The sequence below is a fragment of the Chiloscyllium plagiosum genome, unplaced genomic scaffold (genome assembly GCF_037043375.1).
Source record: "Chiloscyllium plagiosum isolate Xiang-an unplaced genomic scaffold, Cpla_swu_hap1 HiC_scaffold_46, whole genome shotgun sequence".
NCBI classification, from domain to species: Eukaryota; Metazoa; Chordata; class Chondrichthyes; order Orectolobiformes; family Hemiscylliidae; genus Chiloscyllium; species Chiloscyllium plagiosum.
This window is the reverse complement of record NW_028270184.1, coordinates 10,039,512-10,058,617: the sequence shown is the minus strand read 5'-3', so window position 1 is coordinate 10,058,617 and position 19,106 is coordinate 10,039,512. Positions and strand designations below refer to the sequence as shown.

General features: G+C 57.3%; 1 protein-coding gene across 1 annotated transcript in view; it reads right to left on the bottom strand.

Moving 5' to 3' along the window:
* Positions 1-2,424: 2,424 nt before the first annotated feature.
* atg2a (autophagy related 2A) overlaps positions 2,425-19,106 on the bottom strand; it is a 210,814-nt gene continuing 194,132 nt past the window's right edge. Inside the window, exons 39-42 of the mRNA XM_087983599.1 lie at positions 17,792-17,913; positions 15,843-15,997; positions 11,230-11,382; positions 2,425-2,900 (exon numbers count right to left, since the gene is read on the bottom strand). Of these exons, the coding sequence (XP_087839725.1) occupies positions 2,664-2,900; positions 11,230-11,382; positions 15,843-15,997; positions 17,792-17,913 (667 nt within the window). The 3' untranslated portion in view covers positions 2,425-2,663. The remainder of the gene's footprint in view (positions 2,901-11,229; positions 11,383-15,842; positions 15,998-17,791; positions 17,914-19,106) is intronic.

Here is a 19,106-nt window from a genome sequence, read left to right as displayed (position 1 = left end):
AGAGAGGGAGAGAGACTGGAAGAGAGCGAGAGACTGGAAGAGAGCGAGAGACTGGAAGAGAGCGAGAGACAGGGAAAGAGAGCGAGAGGACAGGGAGAGAGCGAGAGACAGGGAGAGAGCGAGAGACAGGGAGAGAGCGAGAGACAGAGCGAGAGAGAGAGCGAGAGACAGGGAGAGAGCGAGAGACAGGGAGAGAGCGAGAGACAGGGAGAAGAGCGAGAGACAGGGAGAGAGCGAGAGACAGGAGAGAGAGCGAGAGACAGGGAGAGAGCGAGAGACAGGGAGAGAGCGGAGAGACAGGGAGAGAGCGAGACAGGGAGAGAGACGAGAGAGACAGGGAGAGAGCGAGAGACAGGGAGAGAGCGAGAGACAGGGAGAGAGCGAGAGACAGGGAGAGAGCGAGAGACAGAGAGCGAGAGACAGGAGAGCGAGAGACAGGGAGAGAGCGAGACAGGGAGAGAGCGAGACAGGGAGAGAGCGAGACAGGGAGAGAGCGAGACAGGAGAGAGCGAGACGGAGAGCGAGACGAGAGAGCGAGACAGGAGAGAGCAAGACAGGGAGAGAGCGAGACAGGGAGAGAGCGAGACAGGGAGAGAGCGAGACAGGGAGAGAGCGAGACAGGGGAGAGAGCGAGACAGGGAGAGAGCGAGACAGGGAGAGAGAGGAGAGACGGAGAGAGAGAAGGAGAGGCGGAGAGATAGAGAGGCGGAGAGAGAGAGGGAGAGGCGAGAGAGAGAGAGACAGGAGAGAGAGAGAGACAGGAGAGAGAGCGAGACAGGAGAGAGCGAGACAGGGAGAGAGAGAGACAGGAGAGAGAGGAGAGACGGAGAGAGAGAAGAGAGGCGGAGAGATAGGAGAGGCGGAGAGAGAGAGGGAGAGGCGGAGAGAGAGAGAGACAGGAGAGAGAGAGAGAGACAGGGAGAGAGAGAGAGAGACAGGGAGAGAGAGAGAGAGAGAGAGAGACAGGGAGAGAGAGAGAGAGAGAGAGAGAGAGACAGAGGAGAGAGAGAGAGACAGGGAGAGAGAGAGAGACAGGGGAGAGAGAGGAGAGAGAGAGACAGGGAGAGAGAGAGAGACAGGGAGAGAGAGAGACAGGAGAGAGCGAGAGAGAGCAGGACAGAGAGAGAGCGAGACAGGGAGAGAGCGAGACAGGGAGAGAGCGAGACAGGGAGAGAGCGAGACAGGGAGAGAGCGAGACAGGGAGAGAGCGAGACAGGGAGAGAGCGAGAGGACAGGGAGGAGAGCAGAGAGCGAGAGAGACAGGGAGAGAGCGAGAGACAGGGAGAGAGCGAGAGACAGGGAGAGAGCGCGAGAGCAGGAGAGGAGCGAGAGCGAGGGAGAGAGCGAGACAGGGACGAGAGCGGACGAGAGAGCGAGACAGGGAGAGAGCGAGAGCAGGAGAGGAGAGCGAGACAGGGAGAGAGAGAGAGACAGGGAGAGAGAGAGAGACAGGGAGAGAGAGGAGAGCGGAGAGAGAGGGAGAGGCGGAGAGAGAGAGAGACAGGAGAGAGAGAGAGACAGGAGAGAGAGAGAGACAGGGAGAGAGAGAGAGACAGGGAGAGAGAGAGAGACAGGGAGAGAGAGAGAGAGAGACAGGGAGAGAGAGAGAGAGAGACAGGGAGAGAGAGAGGAGAGAGAGACAGGGAGGAGAGAGAGGGAGAGGCGGAGAGAGAGAGACAGGGAGAGAGAGAGAGAGACGGAGAGAGAGAGAGACAGGGAGAGAGAAAACAGAGAGAGAGAGAGAGACAGGAGAGAGAGAACAGAGAGATGGAGGAAGAGAACAGAGAGAGAGAGAGAGAGAAGACAGAAAAGAGAGAGAATACAGTGAGAGAAAACAGAGAGAGAGAAAAGAGAGAGAGAGATGGGGAGACTTTTGCACACTTTGCCTTCTGTATAGATTTGTGCGCCTGTATGTGTAGGTGTGTGTGTGTGTGTGTGTCTGCATAGGGGAGAGCGGTGATACAGGAGGTAGGGTGGGGTGGGGTGGGGTGGGGTAGAATCCAGGCCACGCCAATCCCAAAGTGGGGTCCAAATCGAGCGAGCGATCCCATTTTCTGAGGCTGCTGCACCAAGGCTGGTGGCGATGGGGTTAGTGCCGGAAGGGGGTCTGAGTCGAACCGTCTTCAACGTCCCCCCAACAACTGGCCGCAAAAGCCTCAAAGAGGCCCGCGAAGCGAATTAGTCCCATCACTCGGCAATTCCAATTTGCAGGCTCCGCGTGGATTAATGCCGTTCGCTGCCTCTTTCACGGACACGCGCCCTCCATCACCAGCCTCCGAGAGACGGGACTCTGAGCCTCCCTGGGGTACGGGCAGACAGAGACGGGGAGGGATACCTGGCTCTCCTCTCCCCCCCACCCCCAGCTCCCCCATCACCCCCACCCCCAGCTCCCCCATCACCCCCACCCCCAGCTCCCCCATCACCTCTCGGACGATGAGTGGGCCTCTCTCTCTCTCTGTGTCCACTGCCCATCCTGAAAGCAGAGTCCCGGGAGCAAATCCCGATTCAGGAGGTCTCACCTCCCGCACCCCTCCGCCCTTTCGGCATCGGTCTCGTTCCTTGAACCGAGGCGACTCGAGGGGAGACAGAGCGAGGAGGAGTGTGGGGGTGGGGGAGGGGGGGTGTGGACATACAGGGTGTTGGGGTGGGTGCTGGGCGAAGGCCTAGTCCTGGCCCTCGTCGGTGCGCCACTTCAGGCTGTCCTCCTTGCGGGCGTCCGGCTTGATCTGGTTGCGCATCCCCCCCAGGAGGTTGGAGGTGGCCTCGGTGGCGACGATGAGCGGCTTGACCACGGTGGGTGGGATCTGCCTCAGGACCCCGCCCACCGCCCCCGTGATACCCTTCTGCTCATGGCCCCGGGTCGCCACGTCACAGATGGTCTGGGCTGTGTCGATGACCCCCTAGAGCCGGGAGGAGAGAGGAAAAGCACGGAGGTTAGCGTTCGGAGATATGGGGGGGGCTACAGGGACAACAGCAGAACATTCAGCCCCTCTCGGTTGCTCAGCACGCGTCTCCGATCTCCATGCACCTCCGCGTGTGCTGGGCAACATCAACCGAGCTCAGGTGGCCACAAGAGAACTGCTACAGTGTGGCCATTCGGCCCATTGGGGCCACACCAACCCCCCAAAGAGCATCCCACCCAGACCCACACCCCATACTCTATCGCCCGTAACCCCGCATTTCCTGTGGATAACACACCTAACCTGCACATCCCTGGACACAATGGGACAATTTAGCACGGCCAATCCACCCTAACCTGCACATCCCGGGACACTATGGGGCAATTTAGCACGGCCAATCCACACTAACCTGCACATCCCGGGACACTATGGGACAATTTAGCACGGCCAATCCACTCTAACCTGCACATCCCTGGGCACTATGGGACAATTTAGCACGGCCAATCCACCCTAACCTGCACATCCCTGGGCACTATGGGACAATTTAGCACGGCCAATCCACCCTAACCTGCACATCCCTGGACACTATGGGACAATTTAGCACGGCCAATCCACCCTAACCTGCACATCCCTGGGCACTATGGGACAATTTAGCACGGCCAATCCACCCTAACCTGCACATCTCTGGGCACTATGGGACAATTTAGCACGGCCAATCCACCCTAACCTGCACATCCCTGGGCACTATGGGACAATTTAGCACGGCCAATCCACCCTAACCTGCACATCCCTGGGCACTATGGGACAATTTAGCACGGCCAATCCACCCTAACCTGCACATCCCTGGGCACTATGGGACAATTTAGCACGGCCAATCCACCCAACCTGCACATCCCTGGACACTATTGGACAATTTAGCATGGCCAATCCACCCTAACCTGCACATCCCTGGGCACTATGGGACAATTTAGCACGGCCAATCCTGCACATCTTAGGACTGTGGGAGGAAACCCACGCAGACATGGGGAGAGAACGTGCAAACTCCGCACAGACACTCACCCGAGGCAGGAATCAAACCCAGGTCGCTGGCGCTGTGAGGCAGCAGTGCTAACCACTGAGCCGCCTGGTCCCCAGTGTTTGGACTGGAACTGGGACAGCGATTGACATCTCCACCAGCCTGTGTGGGAAGAAATGCCTGCCCACCACTTGGTTCCCCATCTCTTAATACCCGCCCATGAGCAAAAGGCCTAAGATGGGTGCCACGATGTGAGTCAGCCCTGACTGACTGGCAGGACATGTTGGAGGGGCTGAACGGCCTCATCCCGTCCCCAGCCGGGTCCTTCCAGATTTTCAGACGTGTCGCAGCTCGATTCTCAATCCACATGGGTCGGTGTGGGACCCAGGACGATGGGATGAGTCAGTTCGACCCACCGCCATGCTCTCCGCCTTCCTTAAGTTTCCCATGGCTGGGGAGACGGGCCAGGATTCTGGATCTCCTGCCCCCCGTCGGGTGAGGAATTTTTTCCTGACCTCTCTCCCTCCACGGGCTGTGCCTGGTTCTCGGTTTCCCTTGCCCTGGACTGATCAGACACCCCCATCCCGAACGCAGAGGGGATCGCTTCTCTCTTGACCTGACCTTTAATCGTCCTAAACCCCTTGGTTAGATCACCCTTTAATACCCTCCGCTCAGGGGAACACAAGTACTCTACCGACAGGAACGAGAGGCCGGTTCAGTAAGATCAAGGCTTCAACCTGAGCTCGATAGTCCTGTGTAGCCCTGATAATCTTACGTCCCTGTGTCCCCCCCCCCCCACCAGCTGGTTAGCCAGGATACCAACGGCACCACATCTGATTGCAGCAGAAATTGGCTGGGACACCCTTTCGGATTCAAAGCGTGTGCCTGTGTTGACAGGACAGCTGAAGCGACCTGTGACAAATGGCAGATTCTACACTAGAGCCTTGGGTAACTCTGACTCAATACCTGCCCCATCACTCAGTCCCTGATCTCCATCACACCCCATCCCCTATCCCTGATCTCCATCACACCCCATCCCCTATCCCTGATCTCCATCACACCCCATCCCCAATCCCTGATCTCCATCACACCCCATCCCCTATCCCTGATCTCCATCACACCCCATCCCCTGTCCCTGATCTCCATCACATCCCATCCCCCATCCCTGACCTCCATCACACCCCATCCCCAATCCCTGATCTCCATCACACCCCATCCCCTATCCCTGATCTCCATCACACCCCATCCCCTGTCCCTGATCTCCATCACATCCCATCCCCCATCCCTGACCTCCATCACACCCCATCCCCTGTCCCTGACCTCCATCACACCCCATCCCCCATCCCTGACCTCCATCACACCCCATCCCCAATCCCTGATCTCCATCACACCCCATCCCCTGTCCCTGATCTCCATCACATCCCATCCCCCATCCCTGACCTCCATCACACCCCATCCCCAATCCCTGATCTCCATCACACCCCATCCCCTGTCCCTGATCTCCATCACATCCCATCCCCTATCCCTGACCTCCATCACACCCCATCCCCTATCCCTGATCTCCATCACACCCCATCCCCTATCCCTGATCTCCATCACACCCCATCCCCTGTCCCTGATCTCCATCACACCCCATCCCCTATCCCTGACCTCCATCACACCCCATCCCCTGTCCCTGATCTCCATCACATCCCATCCCCTATCCCTGACCTCCATCACACCCCATCCCCTATCCCTGATCTCCATCACACCCCATCCCCTATCCCTGATCTCCATCACACCCCATCCCCTATCCCTGATCTCCATCACACCCCATCCCCCATCCCTGATCTCCATCACACCCCATCCCCTATCCCTGATCTCCATCACACCCCATCCCCAATCCCTGACCTCCATCACACCCCATCCCCCGTCCCTGATCTCCATCACACCCCATCCCCTGTCCCTGACCTCCATCACACCCCATCCCCTGTCCCTGATCTCCATCACACCCCATCCCCTATCCCTGATCTCCATCACACCCCATCCCCCATCCCTGACCTCCATCACACCCCATCCCCTATCCCTGACCTCCATCACACCCCATCCCCAATCCTTGATCTCCATCACACCCCATCCCTGATCTCCATCACACCCCATCCCTGATCTCCATCACACCCCATCCTCTATCCCTGATCTCCATCACACCCCATCCCCTATCCCTGATCTCCATCACACCCCATCCTCTATCCCTGATCTCCATCACACCCCATCCCCTATCCCTGATCTCCATCACACCCCATCCCCTATCCCTGATCTCCATCACACCCCATCCCCCATCCCTGATCTCCATCACACCCCATCCCCTATCCCTGACCTCCATCACACCCCATCTCCTGTCCCTGACCTCCATCACACCCCATCCCCTGTCCCTGACCTCCATCACACCCCATCTCCTGTCCCTGACCTCCATCACACCCCATCCCCTATCCCTGACCTCCATCACACCCCATCTCCTGTCCCTGACCTCCATCACACCCCATCCCCTATCCCTGACCTCCGTCACACCCCATCCCCTGTCCCTGACCTCCATCACACCCCATCCCCTGTCCCTGACCTCCATCACACCCCATCCCCTGTCCCTGACCTCCATCACACCCCATCCCCTGTCCCTGACCTCCATCACACCCCATCCCCTATCCCTGACCTCCGTCACACCCCATCCCCTATCCCTGACCTCCATCACACCCCATCCCCTGTCCCTGACCTCCATCACACCCCATCCCCTATCCCTGACCTCCGTCACACCCCATCCCCTATCCCTGACCTCCATCACACCCCATCCCCTGTCCCTGACCTCCATCACACCCCATCCCCTATCCCTGACCTCCGTCACACCCCATCCCCTATCCCTGACCTCCATCACACCCCATCCCCTGTCCCTGACCTCCATCACACCCCATCCCCTATCCCTGACCTCCATCACACCCCATCTCCTGTCCCTGACCTCCATCACACCCCATCCCCTATCCCTGACCTCCATCACACCCCATCCCCTGTCCCTGACCTCCATCACACCCCATCCCCTATCCCTGACCTCCATCACACCCCATCCCCTATCCCTGACCTCCATCACACCCCATCTCCTGTCCCTGACCTCCATCACACCCCATCCCCTGTCCCTGACCTCCATCACACCCCATCCCCCGTCCCTGACCTCCATCACACCCCATCCCCTATCCCTGACCTCCATCACACCCCATCCCCTATCCCTGACCTCCATCACACCCCATCTCCTGTCCCTGACCTCCATCACACCCCATCCCCCATCCCTGACCTCCATCACACCCCATCCCCTATCCCTGACCTCCATCACACCCCATCCCCTGTCCCTGACCTCCATCACACCCCATCCCCCATCCCTGACCTCCATCACACCCCATCCCCCATCCCTGATCTCCATCACACCCCATCCCCTATCCCTGACCTCCATCACACCCCATCCCCTATCCCTGACCTCCATCACACCCCATCTCCTGTCCCTGACCTCCATCACACCCCATCCCCCATCCCTGACCTCCATCACACCCCATCCCCTATCCCTGACCTCCATCACACCCCATCCCCTATCCCTGATCTCCATCACACCCCATCCCCTGTCCCTGACCTCCATCACACCCCATCCCCTATCCTTGACCTCCATCACACCCCATCCCCTATCCCTGACCTCCATCACACCCCATCCCCCATCCCTGACCTCCATCACACCCCATCCCCTATCCCTGATCTCCATCACACCCCATCCCCTATCCCTGACCTCCATCACACCCCATCCCCCATCCCTGACCTCCATCACACCCCATCCCCTATCCCTGACCTCCATCACACCCCATCCCCTATCCCTGATCTCCATCACACCCCATCCCCTATCCCTGATCTCCATCACACCCCATCCCCTATCCCTGACCTCCATCACACCCCATCCCCCATCCCTGACCTCCATCACACCCCATCCCCTATCCCTGATCTCCATCACACCCCATCCCCTATCCCTGATCTCCATCACACCCCATCCCCTATCCCTGACCTCCATCACACCCCATCCCTGATCTCCATCACACCCCATCCCCTATCCTTGACCTCCATCACACCCCATCCCCCGTCCCTGACCTCCATCACACCCCATCCCCTATCCCTGATCTCCATCACACCCCATCCCCTATCCCTGACCTCCATCACACCCCATCCCCTATCCCTGATCTCCATCACACCCCATCCCCCATCCCTGACCTCCATCACACCCCATCCCCTATCCCTGATCTCCATCACACCCCATCCCCTATCCCTGATCTCCATCACACCCCATCCCCTATCCCTGACCTCCATCACACCCCATCCCTGATCTCCATCACACCCCATCCCCTATCCTTGACCTCCATCACACCCCATCCCCTGTCCCTGATCTCCATCACACCCCATCCCCCGTCCCTGACCTCCATCACACCCCATCCCCTATCCCTGACCTCCATCACACCCCATCCCTGATCTCCATCACACCCCATCCCCTATCCTTGACCTCCATCACACCCCATCCCCCGTCCCTGACCTCCATCACACCCCATCCCCTATCCCTGATCTCCATCACACCCCATCCCCTATCCCTGATCTCCATCACACCCCATCCCCTGTCCCTGACCTCCATCACACCCCATCCCCTGTCCCTGACCTCCATCACACCCCATCCCCTATCCCTGATCTCCATCACACCCCATCCCTGATCTCCATCACACCCCATCCCCTATCCCTGACCTCCATCACACCCCATCCCCTATCCCTGATCTCCATCACGCCCCATCCCCTATCCCTGATCTCCATCACACCCCATCCCCTATCCCTGATCTCCATCACACCCCATCCCCAATCCCTGATCTCCATCACACCCCATCCCCTGTCCCTGACCTCCATCACACCCCATCCCCTATCCCTGACCTCCATCACACCCCATCCCCTGTCCCTGACCTCCATCACACCCCATCCCCTATCCCTGATCTCCATCACACCCCATCCCCTATCCCTGACCTCCATCACACCCCATCCCCTGTCCCTGACCTCCATCACACCCCATCCCCTATCCCTGATCTCCATCACGCCCCATCCCCTATCCCTGATCTCCATCACACCCCATCCCCTATCCCTGACCTCCATCACACCCCATCCCCTATCCCTGATCTCCATCACACCCCATCCCCTATCCCTGATCTCCATCACACCCCATCCCTGATCTCCATCACACCCCATCCCTGATCTCCATCACACCCCATCCTCTATCCCTGATCTCCATCACGCCCCATCCTCTATCCCTGATCTCCATCACACCCCATCCCCTATCCCTGACCTCCATCACACCCCATCCCCTATCCCTGACCTCCATCACACCCCATCCCCTATCCCTGATCTCCATCACACCCCATCCCCAATCCCTGACCTCCATCACACCCCATCCCCTATCCCTGACCTCCATCACACCCCATCCCCTATCCCTGATCTCCATCACACCCCATCCCCAATCCCTGACCTCCATCACACCCCATCCCCTATCCCTGACCTCCATCACACCCCATCCCCTATCCCTGATCTCCATCACACCCCATCCTCTATCCCTGACCTCCATCACACCCCATCCCCTGTCCCTGATCTCCATCACGCCCCATCCTCTATCCCTGATCTCCATCACACCCCATCCCCTATCCCTGACCTCCATCACACCCCATCCCCTATCCCTGACCTCCATCACACCCCATCCCCTATCCCTGACCTCCATCACACCCCATCCCCTATCCCTGATCTCCATCACACCCCATCCTCTATCCCTGACCTCCATCACACCCCATCCCCTGTCCCTGACCTCCATCACGCCCCATCCCCTATCCCTGATCTCCATCACACCCCATCCCCAATCCCTGACCTCCATCACACCCCATCCCCTATCCCTGACCTCCATCACACCCCATCCCCTATCCCTGATCTCCATCACACCCCATCCCCTATCCCTGACCTCCATCACACCCCATCCCCTGTCCCTGATCTCCATCACGCCCCATCCTCTATCCCTGATCTCCATCACACCCCATCCCCTATCCCTGACCTCCATCACACCCCATCCCCTATCCCTGACCTCCATCACACCCCATCCCCTATCCCTGACCTCCATCACACCCCATCCCCTATCCCTGACCTCCATCACACCCCATCCCCTATCCCTGACCTCCATCACACCCCATCCCCTATCCCTGACCTCCATCACACCCCATCCCCTATCCCTGACCTCCATCACACCCCATCCCCTATCCCTGATCTCCATCACACCCCATCCCCTATCCCTGATCTCCATCACACCCCATCCCCTATCCCTGACCTCCATCACACCCCATCCCCTGTCCCTGACCTCCATCACACCCCATCCCCTATCCCTGACCTCCATCACACCCCATCCCCTATCCCTGACCTCCATCACACCCCATCCCCTATCCCTGATCTCCATCACACCCCATCCCCTATCCCTGACCTCCATCACACCCCATCCCCTATCCCTGACCTCCATCACACCCCGTCCCCTATCCCTGATCTCCATCACACCCCGTCCCCTATCCCTGATCTCCATCACACCCCATCCCCTATCCCTGACCTCCATCACACCCCATCTCCTGTCCCTGATCTCCATCACCCTATCGTCCTATCCTTTCTCCCTCATGGCTTTATTCAGCTTCCCCCCCCTGCCCCAAACCGATCTTTCACCCCGACACCCTCGGTGGGAGTAGGCGTCACACTGGCCCCCGCTCTCTGAGGGGAGGAACTGCCCCTGAAAGGTATGTAATTTACATTGACGACCTGCTAATACTGATCTCGCCCGTCACATCTCCCTTTGTGACCTTTAGCGTAACCTGTGCGGTTACCCTCTCAGCCTTCCTTTTCCACAGTAAGGAGCTCGAGCCTGTAGAGTCTCCAATGGCACTGGGACAATGTGACTCCAAACCTGTGGGTCGATTGGACCCAAACTCCCTTTGGTATATGACTGCCCTTGAGGGAAGGAGGTAAATCTGCCCTGGCTACCCATTCTAGCCTAGTCCACACCCATAGCACTGGGGGATGACTCTGCAATGAGGGACAGGAAATAAGTGGCGATATCTCCAACCCACCGAAGAGTAAATGGCAAACCAACCTCTCACAGCAGAGTTTGACAATAAAGCGGTCCCCACATCATATGTATACATATATATTATATACACACACACACACACAACTTCCCACCCAGCCCCCCTCACTTCACTGCGTTACCTCTCGGACTGTGTCGTAGGCTTTGGCAACTCCCTCACGCAGGTCGGCGGGCTGCTGTATCCTCTTGTACTTCCTCAGGTACCTCTTGTCCACAGTCGCCTTGGTAACGGGAGGCGTCGGCGACAGGATGTCGTAAACGGTTTCGGCGGTGGCCTGTCGGCAGAGAGCAGTGCGCGGAGCTGAGTACCAGGGTTCTGGAAGGAGCCGGGTCACGCCGGGAGGATTACAGCACAGGAGGCCATTCAGCTCAGCGGAAAGAGCCTAACCGTCAGCCTCCATCCCCTCGCGGGTCGGCCATGTGCATCAGATATAATCTCCCGTGTCATTGTATCCCTCCCTCGAGGCCGGGAGGCCCTAGGTTCGAGCCCCAGAGGTGTGCATTAACATCCCTGTTCATCTAGAATGTCTCCATTCTCCCAGGGATATTCCTGGTCATCTACAGCAGATACCATTCCTCCCCCGATTCCCCTTTCCTCCCCTGGGCCGTTGATCTCAAAGGGCAAACCGCTCACCAAACAAGTCATACACGATTCGCTGGTCAAAAAGCAACCTCCATCCACCCCTGACCCCTCCCACCAACGTTGACCGCCTCCTGCAGAATCGAACAAATGCGGAATCACAGGCCAGACCGCAGAACTGGGGATTCCACTCAACGACAGCCTCCATCTCAACAACACCCCCAACGGGGTGGGTCGGTTAGCTCAGATGGCTCAAGCGTGGTGCTAATAACGCCAAGGACGTGGGTTCAATCCCCACACTGACCGGGTGTAGCGTTGGGGTCTGCCAGTGGCAGGTTCGTAGTTGCAGGGTCTGTCTTATGGGCAGCATGGTGGTTCAGTGGTTAGCACTGCCTGCCTCACAGCGCCAGGGTCCGGGGTTCGATTCCCGCCTCGGGTGACTGTCTATGTACTAAATTGTCCCATAGTGCGCAGGGATGTGCAAGTTAGGGTGGATTGGCCATGCTAAATTGTCCCATAGTGCCCAGGGATGTGCAGGTTAGGGTGGATTGGCCGTGCTAAATTGTCCCATAGTGCGCAGGGATGTGCAAGTTAGGGTGGATTGGCCATGCTAAATTGTCCCATAGTGTCCAGGGATGTGCAGGTTAGGGTGGGTTGGCCGTGCTAAATTGTCCCATAGTGCCCAGGGATGTGCAGGTTAGGGTGGATTGGTCGTGCTAAATTGTCCCATAGTGCCCAGGGATGTGCAGGTTAGGGTGGATTGGCCGTGCTAAATTGTCCCATAGTGCCCAGGGATGTGCAGGTTAGGGTGGATTGGCCGTGCTAAATTGTCCCATAGTGCCCAGGGATGTGCAGGTTAGGGTGGATTGGCCGTGCTAAATTGTCCCATAGTGCGCAGGGATGTGCAAGTTAGGGTGGATTGGCCATGCTAAATTGTCCCATAGTGTCCAGGGATGTGCAGGTTAGGGTGGGTTGGCCGTGCTAAATTGTCCCATAGTGCCCAGGGATGTGCAGGTTAGGGTGGATTGGCCGTGATAAATTGTCCCATAGTGTCCAGGGATGTGAAGGTTAGGGTGGATTGGCCGTGATAAATTGTCCCATAGTGCCCAGGGATGTGCAGGTTAGGGTGGATTGGCCGTGCTAAATTGTCCCATAGTGCCCAGGGATGTGCAGGTTAGGGTGGATCGGCCGTGCTAAATTGTCCCATAGTGCCCAGGGATGTGCAGGTTAGGGTGGATTGGCCGTGCTAAATTGTCCCATAGTGTTAGTTGCATTAGTCAGGGGTAAATATAGGGCAGTGGGAATGAGTCTGGGTGGGTTCCTCTTCAGAGGGTCAGTGTGGATTTGTTGGGCCGAATGGCCTGTTTCCATCCAGTAGGGAATCTAATCTAATCTCGACTGGGCGTTGAGCATAAGGCCATTCGGCCCCTCAAGCCTGCTCCCATATTCAGTAGGATCATGGCTGATCATACGTCGACTTTCCTGCCCATAAACCCGGATTCCCCTCCTGATCAAGAATCTATCTCGGCCTTCAGTATACACGAGGACGCTATCTCGGCCTTCAGTATACACGAGGACGCTATCTCGGCCTTCAGTATACACGAGGACGCTATCTCGGCCTTCAGTATACACGAGGACGCTATCTCGGCCTTCAGTATACACGAGGACGCTATCTCGGCCTTCAGTATACACGAGGACTCTCTCTCGGCCTTCAGAATACACAAGGACGCTATCTCGGCCTTCAGAATACACAAGGACTCTATCTCGGCCTTCAGAATACACAAGGACGCTATCTCGGCCTTCAGAATACACAAGGACTCTATCTCGGCCTTCAGTATACACGAGGACTCTATCTCGGCCTTCAGTATACACGAGGACGCTATCTCGGCCTTCAGTATACATGAGGACGCTATCTCGGCCTTCAGTATACACGAGGACGCTATCTCGGCCTTCAGTATACACGAGGACGCTATCTCGGCCTTCAGTATACACGAGGACGCTATCTCGGCCTTCAGTATACACGAGGACGCTATCTCGGCCTTCAGTGTACACGAGGAAGCTATCTCGGCCTTCAGTATACACAAGGACGCTATCTAGGCCTTCAGTATACACAAGGACGCTATCTCAGCCTTCAGTATACACAGGGACTCTGACCATCCCAGCTCTCTGGGGCAAAAGGTTCCAAAGACTCACAACCTTTGGAGAGGAGGAATTCCTCCTCATCTCAGTCTGAGGTCGGTACCCCTGCATTCGGAGGCTCTGCCCTCTGGTCCTAGACTGCCCCATGAGGGGAAATATCCTCTCAGCATTTCTCCTGGCAAGCCCCTTAAGAATACTTGACTTTTCAACTGGATCACCTTTTGCTGTTTTAAACTCCAGTGAGTATTGTCCCAATCTTTTTAACCTTTGGTTGCCCTACTATCAACAGGATATTATTAAACTAGAAGGAGTGCAGAAAAGATTTACTTGGTCGTTACCTGGACTGGAAGGTTTGAGTTATGAGGAGAGGTTGGATAGGCTGGGTACTCTCTTCCTGGGGAGACTGAGGGGGTGATCTTACAAAGGTCGATAAAATCACGAGGGGCATGGATGAGGTAGACAGCTGACAGCTATTCCCCGTTCTGGGGCTGTCTAAAACGAGAGGGCATAGGTTTAAGGTGAGAGGCGAGAGATACGAAAGGGGGCCGGAGGGGTAATTGTTTCACACAGAGGGTGGTGGGTGTCTGGAACAGGCTGCCAGAGTGGTGGATGTGAGTGCAAAATCCATCATTTCGATGGATGGGATAGGTATGGAGGGATAGGGACCAAACCCAAGTAATGGGACGAGTTTAAATTGTGAAAACTGAGCGATTTAAATCAGGCCTGATTCCACGCTGGAGACCTCAATGACTCTATAACACCGTACAAAGATTAGATTAGATTACAGTGTTGGAAACAGGCCCTTCGGCCCAACAAGTCCACACCGAGCCGCCAAAGCGCAACCCACCCTTACCCCTAACCTAACACTACGGGTAATTTAGCACGGCCAATCCAGCCTAACCTGCACATCTTTGGACTGTGGGAGGAAACCGGAGCACCCGGAGGAAACCCCACGCAGACACGGGGGGGAGAATGTGCAAACTCCACACAGTCAGTCGCCTGAGGCGGGAATCGAACCCGGGTCTCTGGCGCTGTGAGGCAGCGGTGCTAACCACTGTGCCACCGTGCCGCCCACCAATGAATCTTCTTTGAACGGCCTCCAATGAGATTATATCCTCCCTTAAATACGAATCAAAACTGCTCACAGCGCTGCAGGTGCGATCTCACCAGCACCATTCCCGGTTTCGGTAAGACTTCCAACACAGAAATAGGTATTCCCCCTGCTATCCGAAAGTAGGGCGGTTCCTGTGAAACCTTTCGGAATCCGGAATGGCGTTAACGCGAAGAAGCGTTATTTTGTATGGGAACAAAAATCCACCCTTTCTCATGATGTGGAGGAGCCGGTGTTGGACTGGGGGTGGACAAAGTTAAAAATCACACAACGCCAGGTTACAGTCCAACAGGTTTATGGGGCAGCATGAGCTGCTCCTCCATCAGGGGGTTGTGGAGAATAAGATTGCAAGACACAGAATTTATCGCAAGTGTTTACAGTGTGATGTAACTGAAATTATATACTGAGAAAAACCGGGATTGTTTGTTAAGTTTTACAATGTCATTCTCTGCAACCACCTGAAGGAGCAGCGCCCCGAAAGGTAGTGCTTCCAAATAAATGAGGTGGACTCGAACCTGGTGTAGGGTGATTTTTAACCCTTTCTCATGAAAGCGAAAATCCTCTGCAGATTTCTATCCGGTGAACAAAGACAGGTACAGTCTCTCGCAAACACAAAGGGACACAGAGCGAACTTTCGAAAAGCAGGGGATTGCTGTCTTCATATACGTCAGGAGGTTCCAGGGACTTCCACCTGACCCTGACGTCTTCAGTGGCAGTGGGAAACAGGCCGGAATTGGAGGGGGCATTTACCTCAGGGAGATAGCGCGTGCTGAATCTTCCCAGGCCGGCAGCCCGGCCCAGCTGAGGTTGCAAAAAGCGCCAATTCCCGCAGCCAGGCTGAATTGGGTGGGACAGCTATTCGATCCGGGGGGGGGGGGGGGGGGGGGCGCGGCACACAGGCTTACCTGGATGGCCTGCACCAGCCGGTTGCTCAGCTCCAAAGCTGCAGAGGCGGTGGAGGTCCCAAAGGATGCAGCCCCTCGCTGCAGGCCCCGGATAATACGCCCGTCTTTCCGATACTGTTCAATTGGCAGCCAGAAGAGATCCCTGAGGCCGTGAACTGTGCCCAAGCAGAGATGCCAGTTAGTCACAGCACTGCTGCCAGCTACTGCAGCTGAGAAACAAGCAACAAAGGCTCTGGAAACAAACTCAAAACAACAGGAGGGTCTGCGGCACTGTCCCCCTGATCAAACACCCCAGGAACGGGTGGGTCATAGAGTACAGCTCCCTCTACACTGTCCCCCCGATCAAACACCCCCAGGAACGGGTGGGTCATAGAGTACAGCTCCCTCGACACTGTCCCCCTGATCAAACACCCCCAGGAACGGGTGGGTCATAGAGTACAGCTCCCTCTACACTGTCCCCCCGATCAAACACCCCCAGGAACGGGTGGGTCATAGAGTACAGCTCCCTCTACACTGTCCCCCCGATCAAACACCCCCAGGAACGGGTGGGTCATAGAGTACAGCTCCCTCTACACTGTCCCCCCGATCAAACACCCGCAGGAACGGGTGGGTCATAGAGTACAGCTCCCTCTACACTGTCCCCCCGATCAAACACCCCCTGGAACGGGTGGGTCATAGAGTACAGCTCCCTCTACACTGTCCCCCCGATCAAACACCCCCAGGAACGGGTGGGTCATAGAGTACAGCTCCCTCTACACTGTCCCCCCGATCAAACACCCCCAGGAACGGGTGGGTCATAGAGTACAGCTCCCTCTACACTGTCCCCCCGATCAAACACCCCCAGGAACGGGTGGGTCATAGAGTACAGCTCCCTCTACACTGTCCCCCCGATCAAACACCCCCAGGAACGGGTGGGTCATAGAGTACAGCTCCCTCTACACTGACCCCCCGATCAAACACCCCCAGGAACGGGTGGGTCATAGAGTACAGCTCCCTCTACACTGTCCCCCTGATCAAACACCCCCAGGAACGGGTGGGTCATAGAGTACAGCTCCCTCTACACTGTCCCCCCGATCAAACACCCCCTGGAACGGGTGGGTCATAGAGTACAGCTCCCTCTACACTGACCCCCCGATCAAACACCCCCAGGAACGGGTGGGTCATAGAGTACAGCTCCCTCTACACTGTCCCCCTGATCAAACACCCCCAGGAACGGGTGGGTCATAGAGTACAGCTCCCTCTACACTGTCCCCCTGATCAAACACCCCCAGGAACGGGTGGGTCATAGAGTACAGCTCCCTCTACACTGTCCCCCCGATCAAACACCCCCTGGAACGGGTGGGTCATAGAGTACAGCTCCCTCTACACTGTCCCCCCGATCAAACACTCCCCAGGAACGGGTGGGATATAAAGCTCCCTCTACACTGTCCCCCTGATCAAACACCCCCAGGAACGGGTGGGTCATAGAGTACAGCTCCCTCTACACTGTCCCCCCGATCAAACACCCCCTGGAACGGGTGGGTCATAGAGTACAGCTCCCTCTACACTGTCCCCCCGATCAAACACCCCCTGGAACGGGTGGGTCATAGAGTACAGCTCCCTCTACACTGTCCCCCCCGATCAAACACCCCCAGGAACGGGTGGGATATAAAGCTCCCTCTACACTGTGCCCCTATCAAACACTCCCCAGGACAGGGCCAGCACTTTCCCAGCCGGGTCTCAGTGCAGTACCAGGCCTGTGGCTGAAGCCCACTGACCATGGCCGACATTCACACCTTGAGGCTATTCAACTGTGTGTGGCCTCGCCAGCCTCCCATGCACCTGACGGCTGGGGCGGGGCGGGCACAACGTGCCATCAGGAGCGATGCGGGAAGTGGGGGGTGGCCGGGGGGGGGGGGAATATCCGCACTCCCTTCCTGATCACACCCCCCCCCCCCCCTGCTACTTACACAGCTGCACCACTGAATGCATGGGGCCCACGCCTCCCAGGATTCCCGGCAGCTGGTTCTTCCTGATGTCGTTCAGCCACTCGTTCAGGGCGTAGTTGATCACCTTGTCCACCCCGAGCAGGCTGCGAAAATCACAAGGGGGAGGGGAAGAAGGTTACGTTGAGCGGAACAGGCAGCTGGTAGTGTCGGCCCACCGGCTGTGAGCGGGGTTGAGGGGGGGGCAGGTGTGGAGCCAGTACACACGGCCCAGCGGTCTCTCATTTCCCCCCCGTGCCCTGCAGGACGCACCGACCCTGGTGGGAATTCACTGTGGGTGCAATCGCTCGCACAAAGCTAAAAGAGCGGGTTGTACCTCAGCAGCGCAGTCACCAACTGGATCACTGCACAGCCACGCAGGGTCACAGGAGAAGCAGAAGTAGTTGCGTGGCACAAATCCCCTTACTTCTAAACTGCCCCGGTTCGTTGAAGCAGTCAGGGTGTCTGTGTGTTGCCATACTCCATTGGGTGTGGTCTATGTTATCCACGTTACGGGGTTCAGCTGCCAAAGGTCAGAGTGTTGCCCTTGGAGGACAGGACCACAGCTATGTGAGAGGTGGCTGCTCCCGTCAACGCACACTGCAACCATGGCCTTACAAAAGCTCACTGATCTCCAACAAACCAGCTTGCGGTAGACAAGTGTAATTCCCGACTCAGGCGACTGACTGTGTGGAGTTTGCACATTCTCCCCGTGTCTGCGTGGGTTTCCTCCGGGGGCTCCGGTTTCCTCCCACAGTCACAAAGATGTGCAGGTCAGGTGAATTGGCCATGCTAAATTGCCCGTAGTGTTAGGTAAAGGGGTAAATGTAGGGGTATGGGTGGGTTACGCTTCGGCGGGTCGGTGTGGACTTGTTGGGCTGAAGGGCCTGTTTCCACACTGTAAGTAATCTAATCTAATCTGTAAGTGGGGCGGGGGAATGACGTGACTCTGCTCCCGGGGAGGGGGGGTGGGGGTGGGGGGGGGGGGGGTTAAGTAGGGGCCCAGCGAGCCAAGCATCTCAACTTGTTCACCACCGAACCAACACGCGACCTCCCAGCGCACTGCCCTCCGATAGCGGGGTCTGATCCTGCGCAGGTGGACAGTCTGGACTGGAGAGACCAAAGGCATTGGCGCAGCGAGGGCAGGGAAATCAGCAGCTGGCCCGTACCCCCACCCACCCCCGCTGACGCAGGCAGAGCGACTGTACACCCCCATCCCCCGCTGACGCAGGCAGAGCGACTGTACACCCCCATCCCCCGCTGACGCAGGCAGAGCGACTGTACACCCCCATCCCCCGCT